At 41.3% G+C, this 25,193-nt stretch overlaps 1 protein-coding gene across 1 annotated transcript in view; it reads right to left on the minus strand.

Annotated features, from left to right (window-relative positions):
- UMODL1 (uromodulin like 1) overlaps positions 1 to 10,390 on the minus strand; it is a 54,705-nt gene extending 44,315 nt beyond the window's left edge. Inside the window, exons 1-2 of the mRNA XM_042788273.1 lie at positions 10,315 to 10,390; positions 5,549 to 5,791 (exon numbers count right to left, since the gene is read on the minus strand). Coding sequence (XP_042644207.1) covers positions 5,549 to 5,791; positions 10,315 to 10,390 — 319 coding nt within the window. The remainder of the gene's footprint in view (positions 1 to 5,548; positions 5,792 to 10,314) is intronic.
- Between the last annotated feature and the right edge of the window lie 14,803 nt (positions 10,391 to 25,193).

Raw genomic sequence — 25,193 nt, forward strand, 5'->3', positions numbered from 1 at the left:
GGGGTCTTTTTTTGGTGTGTTTAACTGCAGTGTAAAAGATTTAATGAGTCACATGCAATCTCAGAAAACACTATTGAATCCTGGCCAAGTGCAACATTAGCCATTTATCTAAAATCAAAAGGTTATCATTTTCGGATCAGTGGAAACAGAGATGGATTCACATCACATTTCTGCCTAATTGTACCAGATGCACTTTGAAAATTTGATTTACGCTCTCCACTTCGATCACCTTGGGGACAGTCACTTACCCAGCAACACTGCCAGCACTGGGGAGCAAGCCAGCCAGCTCCTCTGTCCATTGGATAAAGTGTAGGCTTTTCTCCTCTGTTATTTGCATAAATGTGCAGAAGCAGAAATGCAGCACCCAGTGCTTAGCAACGGAAGCTCAGTTACCAGCCTGCCCGCATGAGAGCCGACGGATCTGCTGTGACCACAGGATGGGGGGATCTCCTGGGAGATAGATGCTGAGGGACACCAGTAGCTCAGCTGTAATCCCCCTTCCTCTTCCTCCTTCCACCTGGAGGGGGCCAGTGGCCAAAACCCTGCATTTGCCTCAGGTGGAGACAAATCTATGAGATTACAGAAAGAGCTCCTGGCAAAGCCTGTTACAAAGGCAGACTGGCAGTTTTCATCCTATGACCCCATTTTGGGGGTCTTCGAGCACTGCTAGACTTTACCTGCTCAGATGGATTTTTTCCATCCTGATTGCCTGTCCAGGTGTTAATTGGGACGGAGGTCAGCATTGGGAAGTGCTAGTTCAACATTTGACAAATACTTAACACCCTTCCCTATGAAAAGCCGTATCATTCACTAGATCACGTTCAGGAGCCACAGGCTGAAATTCCACAAGGATGCAGCTGTTGGACAGTGGGAGATTAAGGCCATGGAAGCACAAAACCAATCTGTGCATGCTCAGAAGAAACTTAACAAAGTTTAGCCACTTCCACCTCCAGTGGGTTCATCCCGCCGGCAGCACCGTGACGTGGCTGTGCTGTGCCCCGTCAGCGCTCGCGCCCCAGTGGAGAGCTGGGGGGGACCTGTGGTGAGCCTACAGCTCAGATGCGGCTCTGGGTATGCCTGCTCCCCCCAGGGTTCATGTGGTTGGAAAAGACACGGGGGGAGTATCTGAAGGGAGCCGATAACTTGCAAGGAAAGATCACTAAAAAGGCTGGGACTCTTTGCTGTAGGGAGGGGAAGGCTGAGGGGGGATGCAATCAAGGTTTACAAAATCCCAAAGGCAGGGGGGTAAGGTGAAAGTGGAGCTTGTGTTCACCGGAGCACACAATAATAAACTGGGTAAAAGCACACACTTCTTGACCCAAATGGGAGTGAACTTCTGCAATTTGTCATCACAGGAGAGCACAGAGGCTGGCAGCTTTGGTGGGCTTAAAAAGGGACAAGAAAATTCCCAGACAGGAGGCCCATAGGCAGACACTATGGGGAATAAGTAAGGATGTAACCTCCAACACCTGTAATCCCATTTCTATAGCTGCTGGAGACACACGAGGGACTCAAACCACAGGGCAGCCAGAGACACCTGCTTCTGGGTGAGGTCCGAAATGTCTTTTGGCACCTTCCCACCCCAGGTTGATGCTGCATTGCTGACCGCATGTCCCTGGGGACACCACTGTCCCATGGATTTCTGATGACAGCTCAAACAGGGGGGACAGCCGTGCCGCAGCTCCCCACTGCTCTGGTTAGACTCAGCTTGTGAACATCTTCACGTAGGCTCTGAAAAGTCCCAGCCCTGCTGAAGATCTGCCTGGGCACCTAAAATGAACTTTTTTTTTCTCTTTACAGTTGCTTTTCTGAAAACCTTAGGGAGTTATGCACACCAAACATACCCTGATTAAAGCGTGGACTTAACATTGCAAATCAAGTGCTCTCAAGTTAACAAACTCCAGGATTAGAGTTGTCTGGGCCTTCTTCTTTCAAGGTATTTTTGTATATGTGAGCTTAAAAACCAGCCTTCATTGCATGCTGATGCACTCTTTTACTTCCCAGCTGGGGATCAAGCAGGGTTAGATGGGAGATAAGGAAGCTTTCTGGTTTCATCTCATGCAGTAAAGTGGAAGATGGGAAGCAAACCAGGAAGGGTTTATTTATTTAACTAAGCTTCCACTTCCAGGCGGGAAGTCACCAGGAGAAGTAACTATACCATTCATGCAAGCAGCTGGAAACTACCCTGGAGAATTGGACCCTATATCTACCTTAAAAAAATCCTGCAAGATGCTGAGAAAGTTTCATACAAGAAACTCATAGCAACCTTTCAGAACCATGGGGTTTGCAGGTCTGGGAACCTGACCTGCAGACCTAGGACCTGTTTCTCAATTGAGGGACTGCTCACAGTCACCATCGAGGATTTGAGGCTCTGTGCTCCAACCACACAAGTTGTTAAACGCAGTGCTAAGCACCCTGAAAATCAAAATAAAAATAAATTTAAGAAAAAATTAAAACCACACTATAGGTGTCTGGGAGTGGGCACACAAAATGGTTTGATCTCGGTTTCTCTGCAGCTCAGTTGCCCAGATGTGAAAGACGGAGAGCCTCCCTCCCTTCCCGCAGGCTTCATGAAGATAAATTGCTGGCTGTGAATCACCCCAGGATTCACCTTAAGATGTGATAAATAATTCTGTATGCAGAGAGAGGCTCAGCAGAGCACTGTCCCACACACGGAATTTCGGGGGCCAGGGTGACATGCTGGGGAGCTCCTTAGAGGGGCTCTGTCCCCCTGAGCTCCACAGGGAAACGTGGTCCCTGGGGCAAGGCAGTGCCAGGTCAGGTAATTAAGAGTTTACTAATCTGCATGCATAGGAACAAAAAGAGGAAAGAAAGGTTATTTTATTTAATTCTACTTTTAGAATTCATTCTAGCACTTCCTAACTTTTATCTACTTAACTTTTCAATTTTTATTTTAAAAAAGTTCAAATAGTTTGTGTGTGTATGTGTGTGTGTGTGTGTGTGTATATAATATTAGCCTAATTGACTGATGGGCAGCTAGTGAGAACTTCCAAAGTAACTTGACTAATGATCTAGACATTTTTTCCCAACACCAAAGAAATAAGAAAAGCAGGGCCTGCCATATTCCAGGCAGGGGTAGATGTTTCCTTCTAGGAAGAAAAGCTGGGGAGTGGCCAGGAGCAGGTTGCTGCAAAAGGTCATGGAGACCTTTCCGCTCCTAGCAGGATGGAAAGCATGCCAGCATGAATAACATCAAGAAGAAAACAGCAGTAGTTCAACAGCATGCTGTGAAGTAATTTCAGCAGTTCCAGTTTCCATTCTCATTTATTTAAGATTGTGTCTAGACAATGCATTACTATTCACAGAATTTATGACTAATGCCCTGAAAAGCAAAGATACCTGAATAATGTAAACACAGAAATCACCTAGCAGCCATACAAATCTTTTTATGGTTTAAAATATTCCCAAATTAACTTTGACAGGAAAAAGAGCCAAGATGACCACAGTATTTCATGGACAAACCTGCCCAGCATGCCCATCAATGTGGCAAAGGCAGAGCAGAAATTCTGCAGCGAAGCTTCACAAGAGATTTACAGATTTGCTAATGTTAGGTGAAATAAGCTCATCGACAGCTCTCGAGCCTAAAATATCCATAGAGATGCTTTTAAAAGGCATAGAATTATACTGAGAAAAAATGTTTAAATTGTTACCAGGATGTCTTTTTTTTTCCACCCAAGAAGATAGTCTTGATTTTCAGAGGTTCTGAAACACCTTGAAAATCACAATCACTCACAGATTTCTTGTGCAAATAGAGACAACCATAACTAGCTAGTGACTCTTCAACATTTAGCTGACACAGTTGTTTCCTTGTACTACAGAATTAAAAAGCAATTTTCTCTGATTGCTTCTTAGTCTTGTCATTTGATACAAATGTGCACACATGTATGCACATGCATGGATATTAAAAAGAACTTACTGAAGTAACTTTTCAACAGTAATTAGATCTACTGGAGATTTTCCTCAGAGTGGAACTGATGCTTGAAAAATACAGATGATCAACAGCGGGTCCTTCACCAGTCTGACAAGACTGCCTGGACATACCATAACCTGCAGGTCAAATTTTGCCTGGCTGACACTCCACAACAGCCACAGAGCCAAACAATGGCAGGATACCATAAATTATGAATAATTATGCTTTCATTTCTCTTCTTTATCAAATCATTTTAAGAACAAGTAAAACACAACAACCACTTCTGTCTTTCCATCTTTCTCTTAAAAACATTTTCCTGCTAGTCACAATATTCTGCTAGTAACTGTTGAGAAAACATCTGGTAAAAATTGTTTGGAGGATCATTTTCCAAAGTTACGAAGCAACTTAAAAGTAGGATGAACACATTGTTCTTGACAGATCCCATGACAAGATTTATGGCTTATACCCTCTCATGTCACGTTACATGATCCGATGCAGGAGCAGGTTCGGGGACATTCCCATAGATCTGAGTCACCCAAGTCTTATGACCCAAAGCGAGGGCCAGGGCTGCAATAGAACCTTTCCTTTTCAATCTTCTCATACAGTGTTGTGACTATGTAAATTCCCAGGACCATAACTTGAAAAGGGGAAATGGAGAAAATGCAATGTCATGCTGAAAATCGGAGACAAAATTATGTCCTACAGAACTTTTCTGGATGCTGGAACAATCCAGTGTTGGCCTAGCTAATCCAAGATGCCTGTTCTTCTTAAAAGCATGTGGCTTTATCCATTAAAAAATAAAATAAAAAAAAAAAAGAAGTTTCTTTTCCCAAGGAATCCCTTCCATATATATCTCAAGTTCTGCTAAAATTGGGAATTTCTTGTTGACAACTGGTAGCCCTGATGTGGGAAAGGGAAAAAGCTTCCACCTTGAATCGAAGATGATTAAGTCTTGCTGACTAGAGTCTTGTCAAAACACAGTAGTTCAATCAGATCCACCAAAAGGTTCATCACTTTCTAGACCTCCAACATAGCCCAGCTAACCAAGGAAGTCTTGAGAAAATGGGCCCTAATGTAGTTTTGATTGGAAAGCAGTTGGTACCAACTTGCCCCAAGGCTACAGGTTGTTTTAAATTAACACTAAAATTGGGTTTGCATCCTGGTCTTGATCCACATCAAAGGAGATGTTATCCTAAATGCATTCTGAATTACTTTTGAGAAGAAAGCTCCTACTGTAAATGCAAGCACACTCAGAGCAGACACAGTACCAGGCAGGGCTACGTCAGTTATTGCACTTGGCCATGGATATTGGCCTGAACCAGGACAAATAATGAGCCCTTGTAGGGGTAGTGAGCAGGTACCTTCTTCATTCTCACCTGGAACTTTAGTGAATTTGTGACTAAGGGTGGCAAACAGCAAGAATCAGGAGCACTAGCCTTTCATGTCTACTCCTTATCATGTTAGACCAAGTTTACTGGAGATCTGTGCAGTATCCCTGATTTCAGTGAACAGGAATTTATTGCCCAGAACTGAATTAAGCCTTTACATGTCTCAGTTTAAGTGAATCTTCTTCTATCAGAAGCATTCATTTCAACTATTAATCCGACTAAAACTTACCTAAAGAGCAGTAGAGTCCAACTTGTTCATATCCTTCACAGCAATCTGTAAGAGTGATGGTTTCAGGGACTTCAACAGTACGATACTGCATTTTATAGTATGTGCGGGGACACACCATCCATGGTATCCATCCTCCACAGGAAGTGCTTTTCCCATAGGACTTTTGGTAGGCAACCATTTTAAACACATTTTTGGTCAGGCTATAGTTGCACAGGTGGTACCCTAGCAAAGACAGGCCTTTTTCTAGAGAGGAGGAAAAAAAAAAAAAAAAGAAAAAAAGGAAGAAAGAAATCAGCACTAACTTCTCACCCCAGAGGGTAAGTTCCCAGTATCTAGTTAAAATTACTGTTACGAGAAAGCAGTGACAGAACCAACACAGATGAATGATTTCCAGGAAGGTTGATGTTAGGAAGAATGTCACTTTAGAAAATGGACAGAAGAAATAATTAGTAGTGACTGCTTGTCATAGGCATCACTTCAGTCATAAAAGGATGCAGATTAGCAGAAAATTCAAGGAGCTCTCAGTGCCTTGAGGTGCAAAGCAGGAAAATGGCAACTTAACTCAAGTAAGTATAAAGGAAATTAATATACATTAATAGAAATTAACAGTTGAGCAAAATGGACACTTCCAGGGCAGAGTCATCCAAGTACTTTAGATGTCCATTCCAGGCTCATGCTGCCAATGTGTTCATCTTTCTCTGCTAACTATAAAGGGAACAAAGGGTGAGGAACTCATGAACAGATGAGTCACAGTAAGTGTCTGGAATAAGACATCCTTCAGACATCACCCTAGGCTAAAACTGGGTACTCATATATCTCTGGGAAGGACTTTCAGGTATCTGACACAAAAGGTGTTCCTGGAGCTCCCATGTTGCCTATCTGCATTTGTAGCAGACCATATTAGACCAGGACCTTTGACATCTGTAGTGGTTCATTGACTTCAGTATAAACCAAGTCAGTGGTGGAACTTAGTTTCTGGAGTTCTGAAACCAGTCATGATGACGAGCAAACTTGTTACATGCTTTACTTAAAACTGAAATACTTGAGCAGGAACAGGAAAAAACAAAACAAAACAACCAAATAACACAAAGGAACCCAAACAACAAGAGCAGCAGCAAAACTAGATGGAGTTTAAGAATTAGTGGTAAGCAACCTACAGTCATGTCACAGATATCAGGCTGTCTACTAATGAGATGTTATAGAAGCCAGAGGGGCTGAGTCACCCTGTGCCCCATTTGGGAAGCAGATGGGAGAGAATTAAAATGCCTATATCATCCTTTAGGTAAAGCAAAAGAAACCTTAATAAGGATAAATATGAATTAGCTGCAGAGATACATTTGTAGAGCAGGGACGGTCCAGAAGAAAGCGTGGGATAGATACCATAGGCCACAATACATCCCTCAGGCTGGCTCAACCACATCACACAGAAGGTCTTCCTCCAGCCATAATCCTAGACACTTCTCAAAGAAGAACAGACTGAAAGATGTCCTCTGCCTTAGTTGTTCAAAAGGCCATGAAGAAAAATGGATTTGCTCGGTGCAATTCCCGAACAGAGGCACAGATACCTCCTCGCTGACAAGGGTACTTTGGAAGAGCAGAAGGAAGGAGAGGGGGTTGGGACTGGCCACGGACCATCCCCAGAATAAATAACTCACATCTGACCAGACCCAGGGAGACCATTGGGCCCCTGTGAGTCCCAGCCCTGCTCTGCCTGACCCATCTGTGCCTTCTTCTTGCAGCAAAAGACAGAGTTTGATGCTGGGGCTTGCTACAGAGAGCACGTGTGAGAGCAAGAGGCCTCCCAGCAGGCTCCAGGGAGCTCTGTGCTGCTGCTTAGGGCGGGTCAGCAGGAAAACATTGAGAATAAGGGCATATCTGGAAATGCCACACCCCGCTTCTTCCTCCTCCCCAGCCTTAAGCAAGGAATCTCTGTGTCTGGTCCCTAAAGCTACCTCCAGAGTCTTCACATCCCTAAAAAGCATCAGGGCTGTTCTTTGTCCTTAAGAAGAGAGTGAAGGGAGATGGTCATGAGGGGCAGGAAGACACCTAGCCCATCTCAAGCTGAGGGGCTGAAAACCACACCCTGCCTGACCCAGGAGATGGCCCAAATGGCCAGGATGGAGGTTTGACCAGGACCATGAAAGCCCGTACCCAGATGTGGCACATAGGTGGCTGTGCAGGAGGGAACTGAAGGTGAAGTGGGCCAGAGAAAGTAAGGTGGCCTCCCTCCCCTGGTTAACTTCAAAGCACCCCTCTGGGAGAGGGGAAAAGAACAAATGTGGGTTCTGGAGAAGAAACCAGAGATCAAGGGCTGGTTTTTATTCAATGCATTTGATTGATTACCACTCCACATCAGGCACAAATGCCTTACAAGAAAAAGGTAGCTGTCATTGAATTTTGTAAAGCGTTCCCTTGCCACATGTTAAGAGTGCTCCAAGAATACCTACCCCAGCAAATGCTTGTAGGCATGTAGGCATGGGAAAAAAAATAAAAATAAAAAATAAAAAAATCTTGTTTCAGTTTTGTTTTTTCATTAGTTTGGGACCCCAATGGTTAAACACCCAAAGTGGAATGGAAAGAATACCTAAATCATTTTGGATCTATCCTTTATCTGGAGAAAGTACACAAATATCTGTTGGTGATCCAGGAAGGTGGGAGGAACAGGACAATTTTTTTTTCTATGAAAACAAGAAAAATAAACTATTGTATTAAGTAATCATACTGTTACAGTATAAAATTGTGTTAGAAGAGGGTAGGGCAGGTAAGGAAGAAGAGTTCAGCATGGTTCCTCGTCACTATGATCCTCCCATTTCTCTGGAGCTCACATATTAGCATGGCTAGAGCAAAGCAGGGCCTTAAAGAGAACAACCAAGTAAGGGCAGCATTGAAGATTCATGTTGTCCGTGCAGAGCTGAGGCTACAGAGGACATAACACTGGAAAGCTAAAAATTCCAGAGTCAGCTGAGCTGGCTTAGGCTCTACAGCAATGTGCAACATAAATACAGGTATGAAACTGAGAATAAAATGGTGTAGAATTAGACACAGTTTATAATTAGAAGCTACAGCTGCCAGAGAAGATATGAAATCATATTTCATACTTAAACATTGATACTAGGTATAGAATGAGGCTGCCAAAGCCAAAAGAGAAGATTTGATATATGGCTATGGTGGTACAGATACCCCCGCTGGAAGAGGTTAGACCGAAGGCAACAGGGAAAGGTGCAGCACCACCAACCTTACCATCATCCATCACTTCCATACAGTTTAAAGCAAGCTTTGACACTCACAGAGTTCAATGATTTGCTGACAGCAGTTTCCTGCTGAGCAATGTGGCTTAGATCAATTTGGGCTCTTTAGCAAATTGGCTTTCTGTTCTCATTACCCGCATCTATGGGATTATGGCACTATCAAATGGAATTAAAATGCACTGGCTGTTGTTTCCAGCAGCACAAAGCTGAAGTCAATCGCAAAGCAGGAGAAGGCAGTCACCTGACATTAGTAGGGCTGTGTTACGCCTATCATCTCTGGACTTCAGGTTTTTATCTTAGCAACCACCAGCTTTCAGCACTGTCAGGGAAAGTGTAAATTTTATTATGTTAAACAAGTGCAGAAACAATAAAAGCAAATACTTTATTAATAGAAACAAATACTGAGAGGAAAGGCTGAAAGGAAAGTCTGTGTAGGAGCAGGCTGCTTGTAACTGTCAAACCCAGATCAGAACTGAGAGTGTGATCAAAAAATCAGCAATAAAAAGTGCTTGATAGCATTTATGCCACAGATTTAGCTGAAATTCTGGAAGCTTCGCTGCTTAAGTGCCAGAAAAGACACTGTGAGCTGAGATCTGCAAAATATTTTCGCACTGGAGAACAGCAAGAGCCAAAGACAATCCCTTTTCTTGTCTTGATGTAACCTTGGAAGTAATCTGTTGGAACGGGTTCATGGAGGGCAGATTCAAACTCAGCTTTAAAAGGTGAAGGCTCCGAAACATGAAGAAAAACGGATTAAGGTCTTGATTTTTCTGGGTATTCCAAATTCTTTTTAAAGTCAACACCATTGACTTTAAGTGGCACTATAATGGGGGTTCTGTTGAACCCCAATCTGTAGAAACCTCTTTTTCAGCTGTGACTTTGACAGAATAGCAGGGAAGTCTGCAAGGCTTTAAGAAACATGGCTTGTATTTAAACTGAGACTTGCAAAACCACCTAAGTAAAAAATTGCAACAAAAAGCAGCCAAAAATCACAAATGTTTCTCATCTAAATAAATCAAGTTGGAAATCAAGAGCAAATTATGATTGAATTTAGCAGTTAGAACCTAACAACTGGGTTAGGTTTTTCCAAATTACAGCCTAGACCATAGATGAAAGTTAAACGTCTTCTACAGCTTCATTTGATTCATCTCTGGGAATTTGCCAGGTACATTACTACATGATTTCCTCCAAAAGTTTATTTTAAAGATAATTTTCATAAAAATTAGCACAGTACTGAAGACAAAGGAGAAATCCTGCTCATTTATTTCTGACACAAAGGAAATAACAAGGCTTTTGCCTGGGGATAAAGAGTTGGGGACAAAGGTTGTATTTTGGCTTGGTTAGATATCCTTTGTGTAATTATCAACAGAGAATTCTTAAATGGTCACTGAGACATTGCCAGTTCTCCAGAGAGTGGCCACCTTAGCCGGTTTATTTCAAATAAAGAGGTATCCCACATCCAAACTAAGCTGTCTCACATAACAGCCATGGTCCTCTGACCAGGTTTGCATCACTCACCTGTAATTTCATTTCCCCTTCCCTGCTGTGTGGCTGCCCAGAGGATGAGAACAGAAATAAGAGTGATCTTGGCCATTGTATCGCCGGTCCTGGATAAGCCCTTCTTATCGCTTCGTTTCCAAGGTGGTAGAGCTCAATCGTCCTTACATGTAGGCTTTTGGATTAGGGGAAAAGCTGCTCTGTTTTTTTTTTACCTTTTGCAGGTGGGTAATAATTACTGGCAACAGAAACAAAGAGGCTCCAGTGGGAATTTTGCCTGTTCTCTCTCCTTTGTGTTCTCCCTTGGGAATCTGCATCTTCTGCCTGCTCAGCCTGGCTCCCCCCACACACCTGACTTTGAAAAAAGGCATTTCAAAATTGCTGGTTTAGTCCATGTTTATCCTTCTGAGTACTTATTCCCTCTCGCACCTTGAACACCTGGAAGCTAGGAGCCAGATTTACATATCTCAAATGTCAGTTATATGTATCTTGAATTTTGTTTCTGTCCACACATCAGGTGATTCTATTTTGTAGGTCTTTAACTCTGTACCTTGAAAGCAAACTAAGAGTAAAAGCAAATGCCTATGTCAATGTGTTTTCCTGAATGTAAGCTGTTTCACTAGGTGCCCTCACTGTGCTCCTCATTTTATTGCAATCCTGGCATCACATAAACCAGAGCAATGCAAGGCTAACAAAATCCTCATTAGGCAGGGCATGAACCAGGAGATCTGAGAAACCAAAATCCCTTTCTTTTCATTGTGTAAATCATGAAGGAATGTTCCCAAGATAGATGTGCCTGCAGCTTTACAACGCAGGACAGTAACTTCAGTGCAGTATCACCTGGCTCATGCAAAGAAAAGGAGTAAACACGGTATTTTATGAGGAGCTGACACTAAAGTATGGAAAACACAGGTACAGTTCTTGGAGTTGAGGCAGTATGTTCAGACCAGCGCTTAAATATATATTACAGTACTGTAGATAATTTCATGTGGATGGAGAGCCAGATGTAAGGGAGCAGGAACCACAAACTCTCTCATTTGTGTATGCTCAGAGTATCAGTAATATCGCTTCTGTAAAACACTGTTGGGCAATCACCATGTTGGCACTCACAAGGTAGGAGAGTCAGGGCCCGGGAGAATGTGGGGGGCTAACAAGGGAGTCGCAGGATGCTTCAGATCCTCTGGGAGAGGGCAGAGACAGAGCTCTGTGTAGCATCAAGGAACTTGTGAGCTGTTCTTCTGGCCTGGAAAATAAAATCTCAATCTCATCAGGGAAAAAAAAATAAAAAAGAAAAAAGAAAAGGAAAATTAAGGCTTGCCCAGACATCAGTTGAAAAATGTTTTTGCAGAAAATGGGTAGAGGAGAGCATTTTAACCAAAACACCAGAAAACAAAATATATTTTGGTTTGGAAAAATTTCTGCTATGTCTAAGGACAATGTGTACCTTAGCACTCCTCCTGTATGTACCAGGATGCCTAGTCAGGCTGTATCCCCCCAGTGCACCATTTACATCTCCTGGCAGCACAGGGAGGCAACAGGGAAACCCTGGCTGTAGGCTGTACAGAGGATGCCATCTGACTTAAAAACTCCACTAATAAATTAAAAAAAAAAAAAAAAAAAAAAGACTTCTTGAGTCAGTGAAATTCAATTTGCAAATAGAAATCTATCTTTCTCTTCGTGATCTATATTTTTTTTTCAACAATCTAAATTTTCTGGAAGAAACGATTGAAATTTTTCAGCTAGCACTCACAAAAAAGATCTTTAGCCCTTAGAAATTACTTGGCACCTTCTGTAAGAAGTGTACATCCTGGCCAAACTCAAATATGTCATACTGGTATCTGAATTGGATTGCATCTGGGGTCTCCTACTTACAATCCTAAATTGCTGGATAAGGTTGCCATATGTCTTAAACAGCTGCTGCTTTCCAGAGTTGGCTATAAAACAAATGTCATCATCTTCACCACTGAGGACTTGTATGACTGAAGTATGATCCTCCAAATTGCAGTAAAGGACTAACATCTCTGTTCTAAAAGACTTAAGCATACATGCTCATCTTTAGGACTATTAAAAAACATGGATAATACTTTGCATATTTACAGCTCGGTCTCACAGCAGACAGCTATAGCAGGTTTATGTGCAGGGTGAGGCAACTAACTGTGGGTTGCAGCTTTATTGCAGGAGTGAATGAAAGGGCTTCTAAATACAGGATATGCAGGACCCCCTTTTCAAACAAAACTGTAAGTAAAGTCAGTGGGTGTTTAATCTAAACAAGAAATGAGTACAGAAGTCATGTGTATTCCAGGATCTAGCTTGTAATTTGCAAATTCTTTGATTCATATCTGCATTGTTTCTTCAGTTACAATCATTTCAGCACAAAGCAACTTACTTTGCAGCAATGCAGGAACTGGAAGAGACCACTCAGGCAATTAAGCATGCATCCTATGTTCTGAAAAAACATTTTCACATCTTCTAGACATATTCTTGCAGTGCTTTAACTGCAGTAAGTTTAAGATGATGCCTTGCATCCCAGGCAGTAGCATGTGCTCTTCATATTACTGCAGCTGCTGTAGTGAGTAGCACTTACTCAGCACAAGTCAATACAGTCTCCTGCAGGGAAACTAGATAGATTCATTGATCATTTTGGAAAACTGACCACCTGTACATGCATGGCTATTTACAAATAATTATATTTTTAGTAACCATTGTTTTATTTCATAGATAAATTTTTGGTCTTTTTTTCCCTTATTCCTTTCAACTAGGCGTTATCTTAGGACCCCAGTAGATAATTTGCTCACTCTTGCTTTGGTTGTGAGTAAGGTCAATGGAGAGAGGAACAGAGATGATGTTTACTGGAATAAAAGCCCTGGCTGTGTGGTGCTGGTAGTGAGCTGGACTCCACTCTGGAAGGAGCTCATCACAGTCTTCCTGGCCCAGGCATCTGAAGCTGGTAAGTTCTCCTGGCTCTCTTGTTTATATTTTCTGCAGTTACATTTGTATTCTCTGAATTGATCTACAATATGCAATTTATATAAAGAAGGGCTATGTCAATTAAATCCATGTAAAAATCCATTCATAGATAATTTTACAGGATCAAGAAGTACATTTTTGGAGATGGAATTTGCCTCTTTAAACTGTACTATCAGTAATTGGAATATTGTGGCTGACAGCAGGCTTTCTCATCATACTTTTTAGGCATTTATTTCTCTAGATGGACTCATTTTTCCTTTAATTAGTCACTTAGAAGATCCTGATCTTCTTTAGGCTAGGAGTTTGACACAGAAATGTCAGTTGCTGGAACATTTCTTTTTGCTTTGCATTATTATGTCTACGAAGTCATCACAATTTCAGATGCCCAAAATGCTCACGACATTTCAAGACAGACTGGTTTGCATGCAGGAAAGAGGAATATGCATTTGGGCTCCATGGGAATCTAGCAAAAGCCATTCTGTGCTCCAAAAGTCAGCATGCCTTCCCATAGATGTATAGGACCTAAAGCTTGGGAATCATTAAATCATTTAACCTGACCTCTCAAAATCAGCTGTCAGTAATTTTCTCCCAGATACCTCTTCCAGGCCCCCACCATTTCAATCTGATTACAGTCTGTCAGTCTGACAAAGCCCAGACTATGGTCACCACAGACTGTGGGAATGGATGGAGGTGTCACCAGTCCTGAGGATCTCACAGTGGAAATAAACTGATGCAGGTCAGGAATGCAAAAGCAAAACCATGCCGCTGGCTGCCAATGAAGGTGTCAAGAAGTTCAGATGAGACCTGATTTCCATCTGATTTTTGCCCCACACTTGCATCCCCTGGTGCCTGTGACTCCCAGTGAATTTTGTCTCACCATCAGGGCAGTCTTAAAAACTGCCCCTGCTGTGACATTTCAGATGTTTAGTAAGGGCTGAGCTCAAACCAGTCTTTCCCTTTGTGGGGCACTGCTAAGTTTTCTTTCTTCTTCTCCACTCCTGATCTTTGCAAAGCCTGCAGAAACTTAATTGCCTTTGAGCCTGCAGCTGATCTGTCAAAATTGGCTTAAATCGGTCAGCAAGGCCAAAAAGTGTTAAAAGAGAGGAACAGGCTGCCTTAACCAGAAGTAACCTTTTTGCAGCTAAAGACAAAACAAAATAAATCACTCCTGCCATCAGGATACAAATTTATTCCAGATTCTGAAAATCAATACATATAATGGACACCTTAATGTCTATTCCCTACAGAGAACTGAATTTCTCAGAAACTTTAACTATTCAGCTCCCGGTTAAAAGACTAGTCCGTGATTCCAGGGACTTGAATAACCTGCCCCTGCCATGGACCTCTGTATGGCCACAAGCAAGTCACAGAGGCCAAATTTGCCACTGCAATGAAGTACTGGGTGGGGCAGAAAGCCCAGTATTTCAGACCTCATGAAACCCACGGCTACAATACTATAAATATGCTTTTGCTTATGTTACCTGAAAAAAAAAAAGTAGAACAGAAAAGAACTGTTTTGCCAGCATATGCTACACCTATGTTAGGATGGACAACCGCTAAACCGGCATTTTTTTTAAGGGGTTTTTATCTCCCTGAGCTTCAGACACATAGCCAAAAAGTGGAATGGTAACACTTGCTTATTTCACTGATGTGTTTCAGAGAAAAATGCATTAAAGATGAAGAGACATATACAAATGAGAGCTAAAAACCATTCACTTAAAGCCCTAAGAGTTAATTAGCTCAACTGTGCAGGCGAAACAGTCCCTGACTGTATTCAGTGATTTGTTCTGTCTCACCAACAAACTGTTCCTCAGGAAAATCTTCGGGTTTTGTTTTTTCCCTGAACACGCACAAACCGTTTTAAAGTGACTCATGAGGAAAAAGTTCTTATTGGTAACAGGAGGAAAAAATATGAGTCAGGCGGAGGTCATGCTGAACCTCTGCCTGGCCTTGCTCCTCTGACTGAGTGCTGGTTGTGCAATCTCAGCACAGAGAAGCTCTTGTTTGCTCCAGCGCTTTGATGGCATGGTCCCATTCCCAGCACCGAGTTTGGTACCAGATGAGACTGTTCATCACACCTCATATGTGATTTAGCAGCACTGCAGGGAAGTAAGTCCCATCTAAGACATTTCGTACTGTGCTTCTTGTTTTTAACTCTAAACCCAGGCACTTTTGAAAGAAAGCAGTCTGGGTAGTGGGTATTGCCCTCTGCTATGAAGGCTTACTTGGAAGAAAAGTCAGATGGCCTTCTGCTCAGCATCCCCCCATGGGGTACAAGGGCCAAGTCCACCATTCAGCAAAGAGATGCAGTGCCTGGCCTGTATCAGCATTTGGTGATGGGACCAGAGTCACTGGTTTGTGCCAGTGCCGCTACCTGTAACCAATTTTTGACTGAAGGCACTTGTTGTTCCTATTGGAAGAATGATGACTTCCCATTTCTTATCCCTCCTAAACCCATCCAACATACAGTCAGGGTATGGATGGGAAGGACAGAGGACGGTGCATGCAACTGGCAATTCCCCTTGTGAATCCACCTCTTGCACACATATGCAAAACCTGCCTCTGTTAAGCAAATTTGAATCACAAAATAAACCAACCAAAATATACAGTCCACTTTTTGCTGTTAGTCAGCATAAGATTTGGCCCATACTTCCAGCTAAGAGGTACAAAGATAGACACACAGACCCAAGTACATGTTTCTGATGAGAGATTTTCCTGAATTGTTGCAGAAACTAATCTATAGTCCAAACCTCAGAAAATGTTTCACAATTTGTGTAAGATCTTTTATTGATGCGTTAGATTTAAATGCTTATAGGAAGCTTCTCATTTTGAAGGACTCAAAGGAAAATTGTTTCTGTGTGCTCCTAAACCAGCTCAGTTAAAAGCAAAGAAGCTCATGAAGGAAAAGGAGCCTTTCAAAGCAGAAACACTGGACGAAGGGAACCTACTATACAGACAAGGCAAGTGAAGGCACCCGGCTCCTGCTGTGTGAAAACTGAGTCAGGACTTCAGGAAAGGTTTGTAAAAAACCAGCACATTTTAACCTAGCTAGAAAGTACAAACACTTAAACAGATTTGTTTTGAAGAAGAATGCAGTATGCAGTTTTGGGGAGGTGTAGTGTTTCTTTTTTTCTCCCTGTTAATACCTGTAATTGTGATTAACTCAGACAAACACTGGATTACGAAGTACAAAGGAGGCAAGGAGCTTTTTAAGTGGGCAGAAAACCACCAAATGACTAAAACACCAAGTGATTAAAAACAATATGGAGTGGAAGTTTGGGGTAAAGGGAAGCTTGGGCTGCAAGAAAAAGAAGTAAAGTTTTAATCTTTCTGCCAAAATGTAATGATCAGACAAGTTATGAACTCAAATCTCTGTCTCTGAGGGAATCTGAACAAACAGAAAATGCACCGGTAGTTTCAGAGATCTTACTGTATAGTGTGAGGAAATGCTTTTCTTTTTTCTTTTTTTAAAGAGAATCTTGGCTTGCTGTCAAGTGTAACTGTTGTTTTGAAATTACTTGTTTTGAGATTGATACTAAATCATCAGTGTGATTAAAATCAAAGAATCTATGGACTTTCCACGCCCTTGCTCATAGCCTTCCCCCAAATAAAGATTACAAACTGCCTGTAAGAACCCCCCGCACCAGGTGTCTGTCAGAACCAAGCCAAGCCTCAACAAATATTCAGACTTGCCCAGAAAGCACTACAGTGCTAAACCACCCTCCAGATTACTCAGCAGGAGGCTACTAGCATCCTGCTCTGACTCTGCATTTTGACACGTATACATTCATTTCGCCCACCAAGTGACTTCTGTCATCTGAAGCATCTGTTGAGTTCAAGCTTTTGCTTAAGCAGAGGAGAGCAAAGCTCCATCTTACATAGTGTTTTCCAGCATGCTAGTGTGATTTATTCCATCAGTACCTGTGAATGAAGTAATGGAAGAGTGGAAGACTAATATTAGCCTGCAGGTCTCTCGGGGTGGGGGTGGGGGGGGGCGGGCACTTTGCAGGACTGTGCAGCCAGAGGGAAGCCCCCATCATCAGAGTGTGAGTTTTATATTGTGCTGAGGAAGAACCATGCTCCATCTCAGCAGAGTTTCTCAGCACTGATATTTCCACTTCTGATGCCAGGAAACTGCTGCTCTTTCTACACCCTCTCCTACATGCAGCCCCTGACTCAGATAGCACTGTCTGCTTCTCCAGGTACTCAGAAAAATAAAAACATTCCTACCTCCTAACAACATCAGCTGCTGACACAAACATTGGCAGTGTCTCTATGATACCATAGTGCTGAAACGGGAAGTAGAAATCTAAATGCTTGGTTTGGAATAAAGATTATATTGCGTCACTGGTTTGGTAATCCATAAAAGAAACAATCAATCACCTTCTTTGCAAACCTAATCAGGAAAAAGAAGAGATGTCTGGCAAGGAGGTTCGATGTTTGGAGCACAAAGAGACTTCATACCAGGTTGTGGCATTCTCAGGTGAAGAGAAATATGTAGTCATGCACTGTAAAACAGGAGGAAAGTAATTTTCCTGATTTTCCTCTCCTTACAATTTTCAGACCACAAAAACCCCAACTAAAATTATCTCACTCTTTTTAACTAAAAAAATAATTAAATCACATTTTGCCAGATATTGAGAGTTGATATTTAAAGCTCAAAAGGAGATGCTTTTCAAAATGTTTATTGGCTTGTGAAAACAGGGGGTTATTTACTGAATCTGTTCTGCACCCTTAATTAGCACAAATGCCAGTAGGGAAACTTCCTGCGTGCTTTCTCCCATGCTGACCTTCTGCATGAGAAAAATTCCCTAGTGAAAATATATTTTAATTCCCTCCTTGAGATCAAACATCTGGCTTTGGTTAAGGAGGCACATAACCCTGTCCTTTGTGATATTTGGATTGCAAGTGCTCTGGGGCAGGGAGTACTTTTTTTGTCATTTGCTGCTGAAAATGATAGGGCACTTCAGTTTATAGATATAATAATGATACTGCTACCCCTGAATGATGATGAGAACATGATTATGATTAACATTCATTTATCATTCAAATGCCAAGTATAAATATCAGCACACATATTCCATCACTCTTCATCTTTGCAATTAATTTCTATCATATTCTAAAAAGTACCGAATATTGTCCTACTCGGGAGACGGAGCTCATGAACTGATCTAATGTCCCAAATTGTCATGAAAAGGTGGAAGTCAAAGGTGTGTCAGTCTCCCCCAAAAGGTAGTACTGCTGATATAATTATGTGCATCAGTTACATCAGTTTAATGAGAGATAAGAGAATGTGTTTGCACTTCTTAGAAGTGGGAGGCAAATGAAATAGGATTGCATCTAGCCCATTGTCATTTGGTTCACTGCTATTTTCTTCTCAAAAGATCTGATGGGATGGATGGACCAGGGCCTACTGGCAAAGTCAGAAAAGGCTTTAGGATAGTCTACAAAACTTCCATGCCTTAGTTACAAGGGATTTAAGAAAGCAAAAGCTTAGCTAACAACAAGAGTAAACGAATGCTTTGCCTATATGCCCCTGACTCTACGCAATCACGCACCTAAGAGGGAAAACATTGAAGGGCAACATTGTTCCCTGATTGCAAAAGATCAGGTTTTGATAGACCTTGTACTTCCAGAAGCAAGAGGGACAAGAATACTTAACACAGCTTTAGGCACTGGAAAAGTTCACGTGATGAGTCCTGAGGGCTTACAAATAGCAGCAGATGGGTAGACCCTTAACCATCAGACTGAGAAAATCACCCTGGTATCAGTGCTAGAATTTTATGCTTCCTCCAGGATATGGTATGTTTCCTTACCAGCAAGGTAGAAACCTCATGCAGTGGAAGGACACAGCAAAGTATCCTCTGGGTAACAAATCTATCTTTATGATAACAAGGGTCCAGTAAGAAATCATTTATCATATGGTCCACAAGTAAAGACTTATTTCCACATCAGAAATGGCACGGCTGAGGCAGTTTTGCACTCTGAAGAGCTGCAGTGAGTAACAGAAAGCAGCCAAAACCTCAGCAAATTACCTGGAGTTTCATAAGGCACAAGGGTGATGTAGACCTGAAAAATGGGTTCTGTGTAATTCTCTGGTCCTTGAGGCAGAGAAAAGGAGGAATAGTCAGGCCATTTTTGCCTTTAAGATGCTGCTGAAACACCCTCCAAGGGAGATAGGATCAAGAGGAGGCAAAGGCAAATTCCAACTGGTATTCCCTTTCCTTCTGCTGTGCCAAGTATAAAAATGGGAGATCTAGCTTCTTCTTTTTAAAAGCAAACATATGAATTTAAGTCATGTGCCTACATTATGCAACTACCTAGTCCCTAACAAAATGAGCTGATTTTCAATCCAGACTTGTCTAAAAATAAATCTGGGAGGACCGTTTTCCCAAAAGGGTAAGGGCTATGCACATAGCTCAATCTCCGCTTATGAAAATCTTTTCTGCATTCCTACAAGCAGCACTTATGGTTATCCAAGCAGAGAGGTCCTTTTAATCTAATTTACTTTTAGGTCCTCTTCTGTCTTTCACCTTTCACATTTCTATCAGTCTGAATAATAAACGCAGAAGAATGTTTTGCTTAAGCTTTTTTCTTATCATGTCTTTGCCATTATATAAATGTATTTTTATATACATAAATGTTTATATTCATTCACAAACATATGCACGTTTGTGAATACAGACACATTCATACATATATACATGGATATACACATACGTGCAAAGATACAACCATTGCAAGAGGAATTCTATTTGATTCAATACTGTTAATATTTAAATTAAAAATGACGGAACTATGTCGTCCTGTTGAAACTTGATCTTAAAACCCTCATTTTTCAGTCATGATTATTACACTCTTTAAGCATCACAATTTTTACAGAAAGCAATCGTGACAAGGAAGGATCAGTTCTGGCAAAGGTAGATGGGACAACGGAGAAAAAAAAAGACATAGGAACAGTGGCTTGCATGAGTCTCCAGCAACTGTGTGCAATCAGTGAGGAGGTAAATGGCTCCCTGTGCAGCATTGGATGCTTGAGCTGGATGTTGTAAACACCCTCTGGAAGCTTTTATCTATGAGTTTAGTTTAAGCCTCTGTCCTTAACAAGTCTTTACATGTGCACCATAAAGGCAAGTCCCATAGCACCTTATTAACTTGTTTATTCCTTCCAGCTCTCTGTATTCAGGCATTATGCAATTAGCTGCTATGAAAACAAATGAAACATATTTTGGTTTTGCATCTTTAAGGATCATTTCAAAATCTGTTCTTTTCGAAAAGCATTTGACAGACTGACTTAGGATCAGTTTGATGTCTGAATTATTTTCCTGTACTGCAAAAAAGAGCTGCTGCTTCTTTTATGTTTGGTCATGTTTCAAACCATTGAAATGGTGCAAAAAAATCTATGACTCCAACAGTGAATTTTGGTGATTTGGACAACTTCATCACCTTTCCTATAGGAACAAAAGAATTCATTATTTTTAGGAGGTAGGTATGACAGCGTGGTTTTGACATGCCACAAAGTTCATCCTGTAGCATATTAATATTTTTTCCATTGAAAAGTCTTGCCTCTAAATTTCAGTGTTCAAGTGATTCAATTATTAGCAACTTCTGGCAAATAAAAGGCAGCACATCTCAGCCATGCTACATGACTTTTATTTGTATGGGAAAAGGAAAGAGACAGTTACCATGTAAACAAAGGAAAAACAAGAGCAAAATCTCACTCACTCAGTTGAGCTCATAACCAGCTAAACCTAATTTTGATTAGCTGTCCCATCAACAGCAGGATCCACTCTGATAGAATTTACCATAAAAGGAGATTTGGGGGTTTACTGTTATCAGAGGGATTGACCAAATGTTAAAATACCAATGGCAAGAAGAAACTCAAACTATTTGAAACTGTTGATTTTAGCATGCTTTTGTTTTCTAAATGTGTAATAGGTCCACCGGGGCTGTCATCAGAATGGCTCTGCATGATTTATTTCACGACCTTCTTCATGGATTCAGTTCATAGAAGCCTATTTCCAGTGTTAATGTATTCCCCAAAAAATGCGGATTGAAGGAACACACTGGGTGTATCTCAGGTCATAGGAAAAACTTAACCCAGCCTAAGAAACCATTAAGGTTTTTGTCCTTCTCTTATTAGTACATTCCATGAAAACAAAGACATTCAATTTGTCCTTTTTATTGTTGGGGGCTGAATTCAGTCACAAAAGTATCCCAGTCCTACAAGTGATGGTAAATACTGTTGTTCAGGAGGGTATGCAGCAGCTTACTTGCCTGAAGCATGCTATGAAATTAGGGTCTTGACATTCTTCTGTCAAGCATAGGACATCACAAGTCTATGAGTTTCCCCTTAAAACAATCATGCATACTCACTGGGTAATAAAATGTCATCCGGAGATACATTAGAAAAATTCTTAGTCCTCCTTGAAGAAAAGGGAAAAGATTTTTTCATGCCACATGAAGACAGGATTATTTTAAAAGAGTGCTTAAAAATAAAGTAAAATTTAAATTATGGTGTAATAAGCTATTTAGAGTAAGTTCAAGCTGATTCCCACTGAAAATAAGTGGGATGAATTTGAGAAAACACAAGGGTGTCTTTCAGTAAATATTTATGGAAATACAGAGAGAGGAACAGAAACTTGGTCATAAATTTGCCAAGATCAATAGAAGGTGTCATTAACGTTTGCTCTCTCTGTATGAGCCATGAGTTCTTCCTCTTGGGGGAATCACAGTGGAAAATTGTAAACAAATTTTTCTGCACAGCATTATAAAATAAATTCCCATATCTGTATTCAGTGCCGGAGGTATTGCCAGGCAACAGGAAATTATTGCTATATCTTGAGAAAATGCCCTGAATTTATTATTTTTAGGTCATCTGTTGGTGACACAATGCAAAATTTCGCCTAGGTTTTACTCCAATGAACCTATACTTGAAGCTAAACAGGTGTCCAGAAATTTCAGCACCTTAAAAAAACACAGATGAATCTATTTAGTTTGCTAAAATCTGTAACTATTGAGTGACAACAATCAGTACGTGTCTTAGAAGGAGTTAAGAGTCTGGCTATGCCCACTCAACATCACCCTTCAGGCTGTCCCTTCAGAGCTTCAAGAAGCCCTGTGAGGGCCAGCTCCCTGCAGAAGCTTTCCCGGGGCTCTGGACACATCGCCACACCTGCAGGAACACACCGGGCACCGGCACAACCTCCAGACACCAACCTTGTCTCAATGACAGGGAAGCCACCATAACGCTCAACGTTTCTCCAGTGGTTAATAATCATCACTGTTAAAATAACCCTGACTTTTTATTCTTTCTTGAAGTTACAGCTTCCAGTCCTGGAAACTCATTAGTTTTTCTGCTATAACACCAATTAACTTTTTTGTTTAAAACATTTTCAGAGGAAATGCTCATCACTTTCCTATTTTTTATTTTTTTATAATAGGCAAGATGATTTGAAAAGTTCAAGCCTTTCAAGCAAGCAGGAAAGGTAAAGCTCTACCAGAAGCTATGAATTCAGTGCAGGGTTAATGAAGGGCTTTGTGGACTATTTACATGCAGAGGTGTATTACATGATTGTAATAGTTTGCTTTAACTTCAGAATTTTAAAATCCCAAAGAGTTCTGTGTAAGTAGTAAGTGACAAATGACTTCATTTTCAAATGCTTCCTTTAAAATGTAAATGCATACATCATCTTTGAACACAAATCTATTAACAATTTGGCATCATAGAGGGTATTTTTAAATATTAAACACTTTGACATTCACCATTCTCAGTGGTATTTTATTTTCTTCACCACTGGCTAAAAACATGTTTCCAGCCAGATTTTTCAGTTTAGGTGGCAAGCAGTAATCTGTTAAACTGTGGTTAATTACAACACTTGCAACTGCCTCTCCATACCCACCAGCTGCACCCAGTTGACCCATGGAGATGCAAGCAGGTTGAGCCCAGTTTTTAATCACTGAACACAGAAGCAATTCCTGTCCTCGTGCTGGTTCATGCTCAGGTGGAGGGCTTTTTCTTGGTGGCTGAAGGCACACCTTTTTTGGAAAAGGTCAGAGCAGCAAGAAAAGCAACCATGCCACCTTCTGTGCACTGGCACCTGCTGCTGAAAAATGAGCAGCAGTAACTGCTGACATGGTATTTGAAATACTCAGCAAACATGCTGGTCCAGGACATCCCTTGACATCCTTTGCCTGCAAGGGTTTTTGTAGATACCTGGCTGTAACTTAAAACAAAAAAAAGTCACGAGGACTTTTCTCTGAGCTTACTCATGGCTAAAGATTTTAGCAGCAAGTGAGTGAAACCCTCCAGCTCACTCCTTGAAAAGCTGTAGTGCTGTAAAGAAAAGAAGAAAGAAATCACCTGGGACTGAGGAAGGTGAGGAGGGGAAATCAGGGAAAGCAGAGAAGAGAGGGGAGAGAGGAAGGAAGGAGGGAGAGAGGGAAAGAAGGAAGGAAGGAAGGAAGACAAATCTGTATGTTGTTAGAAATAGCATTTGTCAATTCCATATAGACAGTAATAACTCCAAAAGACCCAATTAAGGCAATGGAAATGCAGAAGCAGTAATGCAGAGATGAATCATCTGACCTAAAATAGAGGGAATGATGAAACATATAAGGGAAGAAAGTGTGTCATTTTAGCTTTAACAACAAAATAATTCCAGATATAATATTTCAAAAATGTTTGGCCAACAGAAGCCACAAGACAGTTTTGGTTACTACAGCTTTATCCAGGTACAGTGGAGAATTTATCTATTACAAGCTATAGTTTAAAATGGACAGGTCTGCCCTCCTGCAGGTCTTGTAAACAAAAGCTAGGCAACACCCAAACTACCACACATGCCAGGCAGTCTCTAAGAGTGACACCACCAATTAAGGATACAAAATAAACTAAAAGATATATTTATCAGCTTTTAAAAATAGGATGACAAATATGTCATGAATTACAGAATCCCCTCACTTTCTCTCTTCCAAGTCGGTATTGTACTAATAAATAAAACGAGACCGCAAACTAGCTCTCATCGCGATGTAGGTCTGCAGCAGTTGTGAAGCAATGGAGAAAAAGTTTCCAGTGCAGAGAGTCTGCACATATTCTCAGAACTTTTACAGCCTTAATTTATATGAAAAAATGTCCAGCTGAAAGGGGGTGGGGGAGAAATCATATCCAGGCAGCTGAGCAGCTTGCCTGAGAGAAGAGGACAGAATTTCTGTTCCATATCACACGTTTCTGCAGACTCCTGGGAACAAATACGCCCCTTCAGTAACTCCAGAGTCCACTGACAAGACTGCAAGGGTCAGATTCCTAAACCACTGATGTCAGGATTTAAGACTAGCACTAAATCACTCAAACCTACCCTCTCCTCTAGCCTGGAGAATGCTAATCTCTCCTGTGAGCATGTCAGGTGCCAGCAGTGATTCCCCCGTATGCCATCCTGATAGCATGGCACCCATCTGTCTTTTCCCACTTTGACTACTTCCATTGTCCACATACAAAGGGAAATTTGTATGTTCACAAAGTTGTCTCCAACAGGGAACTTCCCTTTTGTATTTAAGGACAACTTTAATTCTATTTTGTGCTACTTTGGAAATAGGAGAAGACCTTAAGAGGAGAAAGAACAGCCCCGTACACTGAAACACAATAGCTAGGTCCTTCTACACCACTCTGAGATTATCAGTATTTTCTGTGTTTTAATTAGCCATATGGTAAGTGCCATCATCTTTTAACCCAGCATCAAAATATAACTGCAAAACCTTAAAGCAATTTCCACCTAAGGGCCAACGCTAGCATAAGATTTCTCTAGTCCTGAGCCATCAGATACCATAGCTAGTGAAATTTCTTGTATGTGCAGTATAGACAATAATGCTTCAGCCATACAAACATCACAAAGTACAAAAATAAAAAAACAGTTTAAAGCCAGATTCCTCTGCCTACC

This window comes from Tyto alba, unplaced genomic scaffold, assembly GCF_018691265.1.
Source record: "Tyto alba isolate M040663 unplaced genomic scaffold, T.alba_DEE_v4.0 Super-Scaffold_14, whole genome shotgun sequence".
In the NCBI taxonomy this organism is placed as follows: domain Eukaryota; kingdom Metazoa; phylum Chordata; class Aves; order Strigiformes; family Tytonidae; genus Tyto; species Tyto alba.